We start from the raw sequence: 11,183 nt of genomic DNA on the forward strand, positions 1-11,183 counted from the left end.
TGTTTCCAGGATTACTTTGATGACAACAAATGAAGCATTTCGCTGTGTTAAATTATATCCAAAGAGCCGGCGGAAGGATGAACCCAATTACCCCCTGAACAACCCTGATACGCGCACATCCAGGATCGCACTACGGCGGTGACAAAGAGTTTTGTGCTGCAAACTTGTGTTCCGACAACAACTGCTCCCCTCCCTCCTGGAGACAGTGACCCAGAATGAGACCAGCACATGAAGCTGATTGGACCAACGTGTCTCTCAGGGGAGTCCCCGGTTTTGGCTACAGACACTCGGGGGGGGGGGGGGGGATATCTGCCCAGAACATCTGTTTTGGGGTCAGATATGATGGATGGTACCCCCGCCAAGAAAAAGATGAAACACCAAATCTGTGTCAGCTGAGTTCAGCTCTCACATACGGCGGAGCGGAGATGGTGGACACAGAGGAGATGGAGGCAGTGGGCCACGCAAACAGATATGTTGATCCTCTGGCATATTGAGCCAAACTCTTGAAGAAGCGTTGAACAGCTTCTACTTCACTTCTCCTCCTCAGGGAGAGGATTTCATTCAAACAAGGCGCTGAATGGCCCAGTGAGATGGGAGCAGCTCATCAGATAAACCTCTGAACTCCAGGCTGTACAGTCTAAAAGGCTATAACCACAGAATACGTCACTGCTACATCGTGACCGTGACGTCTAGTTGTGTCAGTGCAGGCTCCAGTGAAGAGGACTACTGACCTGTCTGGCCAGCACCAGCAGGGTGATAAAGAAGATGAAGAGAGACACAGAGCCCATTGTCTTTAGGTCCTTCAGGACTCCAGGTCTGTAGAGAAAGAGACGAGATACCAGTCATAAAATGTTAAAATGATATCCTATGGAAAAATACAGCAACAGTAACAATGAATGATGATCCTACCAACACATACAGAGTTGTGTGTGTGATCTATCTTACACCTGTGCGTCACAAAGCCCCACCGTAGACCAAAAACTACAACACACCAGTGAGCCACACATTTGCACAGGTCAGCGCGAACAGCACTGAGTTGGTCGGACATAAACTATCTTGGTGCCATAAATACTCACTATCGCTGAGAAACATAACACACTGTGCTAAAGAGTATAAATATCTGGGTTTGATGTTAACAGAATTTCTAGATTATAATGAAAGTTGCCCCGTTTACATGAGAGCTTTAATTCCGAATTAAAATAATTTAATTCGGAATTAAAGTTAATTCCGCTTTAAAAAGATCATGTAAACACTTTATTCCGAGTGAAAATGATAATTCAGAATTAAACTTTATTCCGAATTAAGTGGGTGGTTTATTCCTATTTTAAATCGGAATTAATTAATTCCTCGATCATGTAAACGTTTATTCTTTTTAAAATTAATTCCTGTCGTTCTACGCATGCGTATTAACTGACTCGCCGCTCTGTGTGTGTGTCGCGGTGATAATTTAACCGTGAAAAGTAGGCTACAACACACACAACATAACGTTACAGCCGCAGTGTTGTGAGTGAATCATGTCGGGACAACCAGGCTTCATGAACCCGCTCCACAGACCCCGGTGCTTGGCCGCCGCTGCTGGTCTAGTGGCGGCCGGGCACCGGGGTCTGTGAACCGGCGATCCTGGCAGTGAGGGGGTGTGTGAGCCCGGCGCCGCCGCCGCTGGGGGCGGCCAGGCGGGGAAGACTATCAGTGAGCTTCGCCTTCCCCACCGGAGCAGTGGCGGCAGCGGGGGCCAGGCTCACACACCCAGGGAAGGCCATCCTGGCAGTTAAGAGGAGAAACGTTCTGCTTCTAAGTTGTTGTTAATGGTGCGTTCCAGGCAACCCGTAACTCGTATTTTTCCGACCTGTTCCTATGGTTACCCGTTAGAACGTACAGTCAAACTCGTAACTTCCCACCTGTGAACTCGTACTAGATCGATCTGCTCCCAGTTCCCAGTTAGTAACTCGTAACTTGCCTGGAACGCTACAAACTCGTAACTAGTGACTTGAAGTCATGACTTACGGGTTAAAAAGCCTGCCAGGAATGCACCATAAGTTTAGGAGCAGCGGAGCGGCTCGCGGCTGCAGCTCTGTTCACTTCACACACTGAGAACGGAGTTTGTTTTCTTCCGGTAGACGTAAATACGTAAACACGTGTAGGCCTACCCCCTGTCCAATCAGAACGCTTCCCGACCCCCAGACGTTAAGCAGAATTAAATAAAGGCGATTTAATGTGTTTTCCATGTAAACCCCAATTCGGAATTATTATTTCCATGTAAACTCGAAAGAGAATATTTTAATTCCGAACTATTTAATTCAGAATAATTAATTCCGAATTAAAAAACATCATGTAAACGTGGTAACTGTCAAGAATTTAGCAATGCATGCGAATAGAGCTCTAGGTGCAATCATAGCCAAGTGTAAATGTATGGGTGGTTTTCCTTTTAAATGCTATACTAAATTGTTTGAATCCTTGGTCCTGCCTATTTTGACCTATGCTGCTGCTGTTTGGGGATACAAAAGTTATTCTCCTATTAGTGCTGTGTTTAATCGAGCATGTAGATTCTATCTAGGTGTGGGTAAATACACCCCAAATGCTGCTATACAAGGTGATATGGGCTGGAAAACCCCATGGCAACATCAGTGGTCCTGTATTTTTAAAAACTGGCAAAGACTCTGTGGAATGTCTGACAGTCGATTATGTAAACGTGTTTTTCAGTGGGCGGCTCATTTGACAAATGTAAAAAATTATGTGCAAACGGTAAAAACTTTTTTCAGCACTATGAATTTACCTCATCTTGCTTGTACAGATATGGTTTATTCTAGTAACGACCTTAAATGTTTTGATGTGGCTGTGTCAAAGGCAGATGAGGACTCATGGCTACAGTTAATAAATAAACCAGAAGGGAATAAATTACGCACCTATTGCCTATTTAAGGCAATAGAAACTGGTAGATACACAAACACCCCATTGGAGAGACGTTACTGTATTTTATGTGATTCTGGCTCCATTGAATCAGAAGCCCATGTTCTTTTGCACTGTGTTACTTATACGGACATTCGTGCTGATCTATTAGTACACTTTCTAAGTTTTATTTTAATTTGAATGATTTTGATGATATGAATAAATTGTGTGTAATTTTAGCTTGCAAACATTGCATTAATGAATTTGCCAAAGCCTGCCACCTCATCCTCAATAGAAGACTGTCTCTCATGAGTTCCAGTTCATAAAACAATTGTTTTGTTTTGTTTGTGTTTGTTTTGTTTGTATGGTACCATAATGTGCGTTTCTATTCATGTTTTTATTAGTTGGTGTCTCACAACTCTCTTTTTGAGTGGTCCCCAACACTTTTAATTTTGTCAAGGGGGAATGGGTAATTTTGTAATCAATATTGTATTTTTATATTGTCTCTGGATTTTTATTGTGTGTTGTGGAGTGACACCGAAATAAAGCTTATCTATCTATCTATCTATCTATCTATCTATCTATCTATCTATCTATCTATCTATCTATCTATCTATCTATCTATCTATCTATCTATCTATCTATCTATCTATCTATCTATCTATCTATCTATCTATCTATCTACTGTATCTGTTTCCTCCTGCGCTTTGATGCTTTATGGACTGATACTTAGCTTTCTTGAAAAGCATTGAAACATACAGGATATTTGTGACCTAGTTTATAGAACATACATCTTCATTAGGAATTGAAAGTGCCACATACAGATTAGGGAGAACACAGACTAACAAAGTATTGGTTTGGGGCTTTCTATGGGATTAGTTGGCGTTACTGTAAGAAAATGCAATACCAGCCTCATCCTTTACGTAATAGCACACTGTTCAGTATTTTCTATCCCTTTGCAATCGTCTACATATTCATAATACTGTATGAGTAATTACTATTACTATGTGATTTTCCTTGCAGACTTTCCTCTTAACACATTATGGAAATCAACTCAGATTTAAAGAACATCCCATCTGCTCCTCTTTATGTCAGTTACTGTATTTGGGTGGTCATGTGAGGTGACATGTAGACTGGTTTTAAAGCTTGCGTGTACTTAACGGCTGTGATAGATATGACATTACAATACATTTACATATCATTTGCATATATGTCCAAACTCTGAAACCCTGTTCTGAATGTACAGGGAATATTTATAAGGAACAGCTGGTGGTGAGTGTGTCTTAACAAATTGCTTTAGCCATTGTTGTCTTTACAATAAAAGAGCTTAAAATCCAACACCTGAGCAGCACTGTGTCTCCAGGGAAAGTCGCTGTCGGAAAAAGGCAGGCTAGCTGGTTAGCGTGCTAGCGAGTTAACATGTTTGATGCTTCCAACCAGTGGAAATAATCCTTGGTAAAGTAAAAGAATGAAGTTTGATGAACTTACCGGTAGTTTTGTTTCAGCTGGTAAGTTAAAGGGATAGTTCAACATTTTGGCAAATTGGCCCATTGCCATAATCCCTATAGTTTTAGGAGTAGCTGATTTGCTGCCCCCGATGGGAATGCACATCAGCGGTTTTGCATGAATTTACCTCGAAAGTTGAACTATCCCTTTAACAGCTGTTAATGCTAATGCTGGCTATACTGCAATAGCAAAACAACTCAATTAGTGAATCAAATACATTTTAAGAGTTCAGAAAAAACTCAATCAAAATGTTTAAAAGTGTGAAATCACATTCTGGGCCCTTTGATCTTTTGGTAGTTATCTGTGTATTGAAAAATGGATCATTAAAATTGCACTTCATCATCTAGTAAGAAAATTAAGTTAATTCCTTTTTAGTTAGCCCTGTATAACTCCTGTATTCTCAGTGCTATCGATATCAACGTATTCTTCGCGCTGATAGATCCTACGTGAGAATAACTAACAAAGAGAGAAACATACAGTAAGAGTGGGAAAAAAGTGTCTTTAGTCTCTCGAGGTGCTGTGAAAACTTTACACTCAATATGTATTATGAAACTTTTGCACTGGATTCTTCAGCAGCGACACTCCAGCTGTCAGTCAAATGTGACAAATGAATTCAGCTCCATCGACACAACGGCTGTATCTCATTCTGCCACTCATCCTCCTCCTCTGCACTCCATCAGCAGTCATATGGGATCTTGCCACCTCAGCAATCATCTTTCCCTGAAAACCGCTGCAGTCTTGTTCCTGATTTTAATAGACTCTGCTCAACAGACAAGAGCTGCACGGTCAGAGGCTGCACTGACCTCAAGTCAGCCTGATAGCGGTTTCTTTCCTGCATAGATTAGGAAGTATAGGTTGTCTACAGGGTTTACATGTGTGTGTGTGTGTGTGTGTGTGTGTGTGCAGTCTGAAAGCCACCTCTCCAGTTGCTCTGTGGGGTACGGCGCTTTGCTGAATCCATCTAGCAGAAATGCATGTGTCTGGAGGATGATGATGTTGTAGATCACCACGGCAACAAGCATCACCACCATCTTCAGCTCATAGTTGATCCTCAGAAACACCGAGCATGACACCAGGCCCAGGATACAGCAGTAGATGAAGTACTGGAGACAGAGACAAACAACAAAGTCTTGTGTTGAGGTGATGCTCCGCTAATAAAAAAAAAAAAAGTGTTATGTATAATTAATTTGTATCAAGCACAGAAAAAAAGAGTTTGGTAAAATGATTTCAGTAGATGTGCTGCTCTAACAGCGCTGAGTCATCTAACATATAGCTCCCAAGCAAGAAGAGGACTAGAGTTTGCATACTGTGAACAGAAAAAGCCAATATTCTTATACAACAAACACATTTATGTAATTGTTTATATAATACCAAAGAGTGAGACAGAATTGTAACAGTTTTATCTCTCATCTAAAAGCCTTTTCTCATACACATCAGAAAAAGAAGGCCATTACACATCAATGGCACTTTTTTCCTTTGCATTTGTGACATTTTATGTATTTTATTTAATTGCCTATTGTATTTCTATTATTTATTTATTTTCAGTTATATTTTTATTTTATTTTTATGTTTTCATTTTATTATCATTATTATTATTATTATTATTATTATTATTATTATTATTATTATTATCAGGCGTATGTAAATGTATGTGTGTAGCCTATCTGTGTGTGTGTGTACATGGGTATGCACATTACATTACTTAATTACTATATTTACGTGTTGTTGAGTGATGATGAATGTTGTCGATCAACATCAAGGCAGCTTAACACACCAAGACTGGCGTTACCCTAACGACTCACATGACGGCCGTTGAGTCAGTGACTCAAGATGTTAACGACCCCACCTCATGGGGGAAATCCTGACCAAGCCTTTCGGGTATGTGGTGTGACGGTGGAGCGAGTCCGGACACACAGCTCTGTGAGCGTAGAGTGTGTGAGGGGACGTCGACTACCACTAAACACAGTGATGAATGAAAGCCTTTAGATTTATACGTCTGGCAACCTGGCGCCTCTGATGACTGAAATAAACATCTTGGCTTGACTGTTTTTCTTCTTGCTCGGTGTGAAATGACATCATCGACTTGAACCGATTTAGAACGGCGGCCACACAAAAGTTTCCTCATGAAACTTAATACAATTGTCACAGCTGTCTCTGTGAATTGTTTTTCTTCTTTGCTATAGGGACAGAGCTGGGGAATGAGAGGGGATATTTCCCATGTTCACACCAACGTGTGATTCTCCTCACACGTTGGTGTAAACATGGGAACATGGGATCAGGAACATTTCCCTGAAAGTCATTAAGTCAGTACAAGCATGAAGTTCACAGTTTGCAGCTTTAAATAAATGCTAAATCGTTTTTTGAATCCGGTGGTCAGTGATTTGACATTTACATATTTCTCCTCTTTCTATCCCACACATTGTTGTTGACCTTCTCACTTACTGGCAAATAAAATTTATTTTCTCCGGTGTTTTCTTCCCGCCGCTCCAACATGCTGCCGTTGCTTAGATTCACAAGGGGAGTGATGATCACTGTGGTCACTGGGGCCTCAGGTGGAGTCGTGGTCAGGACCTCCCCCATGGATCCTCCTGGATCCTCCACGAAGAACTGACAGACGAAACAAAAAAAAAGTTTGTTTATTCATTTCAGCAAGTTGCTATTGTTTGACAGTTATGAGCCTTTAGACAGACGTGTTACATGACATGCATCAAGTGTTTGGTCATTATTTCTTTAATTGGATTAAAGTTTTATATAATAACTCAGCTGCTTCTGTATTACAGTAACAAATGATATTATATCAAACATTTGGTAACACTTTTTTTTTTACGCCTTATAACGCATTATAACCATACTTATAATGCAGTTATAGAACTGCATAACAATAGTTATAAACACTCATAAATGATCATAATGCTTTATAACAATAATCATAACACACTATAAAGTATTTTATCATGACTTATAAGGTCAGGTACTATAATACATTAGAATTGTTAGTAACTTGCTGACAATGCCCACATGGAAAATGCATTATAAATATAGTTTAATGTGTTATAATTGGCTAAACATTTACAACAAAATAGACTTAATCGTGGATGATATTGTAATTTTTTTTATCCCATTTAAAACAGTCACTGCATCACCTGTTTAATACCATTAGCTCTTTTAGTAAGCTATCTGGTTACAAAATTAATGAATCAAAATGTACTGTACTATACTTTTCCAAAAAAAAAAAAAAAAGATGGACAAGAAATGTATCAATTTAGTTACGACCCTTGAGACAGACGTGTTACATGACATGTATCAAGTGTCCCCCCGGGCAGGAATTGAACTGTGAACGATGCGGTTATGCAGTATGTGCCTTATCCACCAGGCCACTGGACACGCCAGAGGACAGGAGGACTCGTCTATCACTGAAATGTCACATGGCACACAGCTGATTTACTTTACATGTGCTGAGTAAAGATTCACCCAAGAGACAAGTGACGAGTGAAGTGGGCTTTCTCTGAGCTAACTATAGCGCAGCTTCGGGCCTCTCTGTGGAGGATATTACACTAAATGTACCCTGAGCGTGTTACTGCGGTCAACAGTCAACAAGGACGAAATGACTTCATCAGTGAGGCACACATGGTGGAGACAGAAAGCACCATGATGGTCATGAGACTTTATGACGTTTCCTGCTAAATCGATGCAGCAATTACAAATGAATGCCATACCCAGCCTCAGAGAAGTAGGAACATCAACGTCTTGTTACAAAATAATATGAAGCACTGTGCTTCTGACCGTTCTGTTAATGCATTAGGCACAGGCACTGGTGCAGACCTCACAGGAAATGTTGATCTTCTGTTATTAATGTATTAAAGAGGAATATGACCAAAGCTTAAAGCAGAAGTAAGTGATCCGGTGGTTTTGGCTAACTTCCTGTCAGCAGATGGAGTTAGCAGTCCCCGCCCTCGTCCCTACGTCACCACATTCACGCGCATCCCTTGGCTGCACACACAGAGAGGACCGCCCCTTTATGCCGTTCTCTCTCCTCATTGGATAAAGGTTGTAGGATACAAGGAAAGTTTTCTCCTCGGCTTACAGCAGAGCAGAGTGACTGACAGACCCGTGTTTCAGACCAAACACTCTATATAAGTGATTGCCATCGGAAGATAAAACTATTTAAGACTTATATTAACACAAACATTCTGCTTACTTCTGCTTTAAAACTCAACCCATGATTTTAACGTGCTATTTATCTTCAAAATCAGCTATGTTGAATTGGTTTAAATTACCAGTGTGAACAGTGCGTGTCTCAGGGAGCACAGAGAATCAGCTGTATGATAAAGTATGACCCGCTCCAATTCAGTTAATTCATCAGAAATCAAACCGCGTGCTCTGCGTGACTGCAGCTGCCACCCTGACCTGCGGGGATCGAGGACGGACTTGCTCACCATATTGAAGACAGCCATCACCAGTATGAGAGCGGTGGTCGTCATGGTGAGGACCAATCGCAGCCAGGGATTATTGGTGACGATGATGCGGGAGGAGGTGGGGAACCAGGTGAGGGAGCAGAAGGAGCCCTTCCTTCCCTGCTGAGGAGGTGAAGACACAGAGGGGATGAGTAGAAGTGGACAGACTCAGAGCAAATACAGTCCGGCTCATCTTCTGGGGCCTTTACAGTCATATTTGTTATTCATAAAGCTCAGGGCAGCTCAGTGGATTTCACTACATCTCAGAAAATATGAAGTGTGTGTGAAGTGTAGGATCAAGGCTCATCGATCTGAACCCCAGCTCTGGACTTTCATCTTTATGAAACAGTCTCAACTTTAAACATATGTTATCAGTGTGATCCTGGATATTGTGTCTCTTCCTGTTTCTATTTAAAATAATTTTCCTTGTTGTTTGACAGTTTCCTATCAGAACAGTATGCTCATACTTTGCTGGCAGGGAACTCACACTTGGAATGAATCATTGGTTTTGTGACACTTTCTAAATGAAAGGGGGGAAAAAAATTAACAAGTAACGCTTATTTGCCAAACTGAGGTTTCACAAGAACATGAAATGCAGATATTTTCCTCTGATTCCCACACACACACAAAGACGACTAACATCTTTCTTTGTTTTCCCTCTCTCATCTCACTTGAAAAGACATTTCCCAAGGAATGTGTTTGATCGCTCTGTGTAATGCTCTTTTCCATAGACGAACAGAGCATGTCACTGACTAACATGCTTCATTAGCGACTCAGACAAATCGATTGTATTGTGTCACACTTTAGGTTAATGCCTACATTCAGTGTTGTGAAGGCTACTTCTTTACTCACACTGAAAGAAGCTGAGCTACAGCAAAGCTGACGAGCGGAGAAAGCTATTGATAAGGTAAAGCTACATTCAACTACTTTGTAATGAAAATAATCAAATTGACAATAAAAATGTGGTAAAAATTATATCAAAATATAATACATAAAAATGAGATACTAGCTGAAATGAGTTCTTGTTCATGGGTCATACATAAACTATGAAGTGCTGGAGTATCAGCTCTGGTTTTGTAAAGTGCTTCTTAAGCATGGCCATGATGATTCTTGATTTAGGAGATTTATCCATGAAGATAATGTTGTTGATATCTGAGCTTTGCCCACCCTTGGCTTCCGCACACACACCACACAAAGGTCAAATGCCTGCTCACGTTGTCACAGTGGTCAGAATGAAAGAGAGAGAATCAGCGGTCAAATAAAAATAATAATAAAAAGAAAAAATAATTTCTTTCTTTCCATGGCCCAAGTCATATTTAGTTTCAGTGGTTAACTGCAGGGAAAATGGCATAAAAATACTATTTGAGTCACTATCCACATGAATGAATGAAAGCTACGGTAAAATACAGTTCTCTCACCGTTTTCCATCTACACTCCCCTACACTGCGTTCTCCTTGATACTGAAACGGCCTCTCTTCCTAGTTGTGTTCCTGAACAAGTGAGTAGGTAGTAGGTTACCTTTAATTGTCGGTGCAAGCTATTTTTAGAACGGCGGAGCAGAGCCGCAAGCTGCTTAGAGCTACGCTATGGAGGCTCATGGAATTTCTTGGTTTCCCTCATCAAATACACAATCCAACAATTCCACAACGCTCTGGTGGACAAGTTGTGACCTGCACATTCACCACGCTATGAGATAATAATGGTACGTTATGAGACAGAGTTGTTTTTGAGGAAAATGCAGAGACTTCTTGCCGAAAAAATTGCCCCAGACAAAAACGTGCATCAGCGGTTTTGCATGAATTTCCCTCTAAAACAACTCTGTCTCATAACATTCCATTATTATCTCATAGCGTGGTGAATGTGCAGGTCACAACTGGTCCACCAGAGCGTTGTGGAGTTGTTGGATTGTGTATTTGATGAGTTTGATGAGGCAAATCAAGAAATCCCATGAGCCTCCGTAGCGTAGCTCTGAGTAGCTCGTGGCTCTGCTCTGCCGTTCTAAAAATAGCTTGCATGACAATTAAAGGTAACAAACCTACGCCTAAAACTATAGGGATTATGGCAATGGGCCAATTTTTTAAATGTTGAACTATCCCTTTAAGGAAACCTAACCAGGTGCAGGGAGCTGAAGCACACACACATTTGCTAGAACCTGCCTCTCATTAGTCAGTGGAGTGCTCTTTCACCTCTGACTGCAGCAGCTTTTATTGAGAGTAGATTGACTGTTATATTGATGGTTAATACAACCCCATCAAATATAAGCTGTTCTTATTGAAGCCAAATCAGAGTCGGGACGGAGGCAAGGTTACTGATAACCCCCAATTAATCATGAGTGAC

At 40.9% G+C, this 11,183-nt stretch overlaps 1 protein-coding gene across 5 annotated transcripts in view; it reads right to left on the reverse strand.

Annotated features, from left to right (window-relative positions):
- Positions 1-11,183, reverse strand: part of adcy2b (adenylate cyclase 2b (brain)) — a 78,015-nt gene that overhangs the window by 10,619 nt on the left and 56,213 nt on the right. For 3 of the 5 annotated variants that reach the window (XR_015037135.1, XM_085791957.1, XM_085791955.1), the window contains exons 16-19: positions 8,829-8,969; positions 6,835-6,999; positions 5,311-5,495; positions 732-816 (exon numbers count right to left, since the gene is read on the reverse strand). Coding sequence is in view for 3 of the 5 variants with exons in the window: in XM_085791957.1 (XP_085648083.1) it covers positions 732-816; positions 5,311-5,495; positions 6,835-6,999; positions 8,829-8,969 (576 nt within the window). In the remaining 2 variants the exon portion in view is untranslated. The remainder of the gene's footprint in view (positions 1-731; positions 817-5,310; positions 5,496-6,834; positions 7,000-8,828; positions 8,970-11,183) is intronic. The other 2 variants (XR_015037136.1, XM_085791956.1) reach the window with 1 other exon arrangement.

Source organism: Trachurus japonicus, chromosome 11 (genome assembly GCF_045865225.1).
Source record: "Trachurus japonicus isolate A0001 chromosome 11, Traja_1.0".
In the NCBI taxonomy this organism is placed as follows: domain Eukaryota; kingdom Metazoa; phylum Chordata; class Actinopteri; order Carangiformes; family Carangidae; genus Trachurus; species Trachurus japonicus.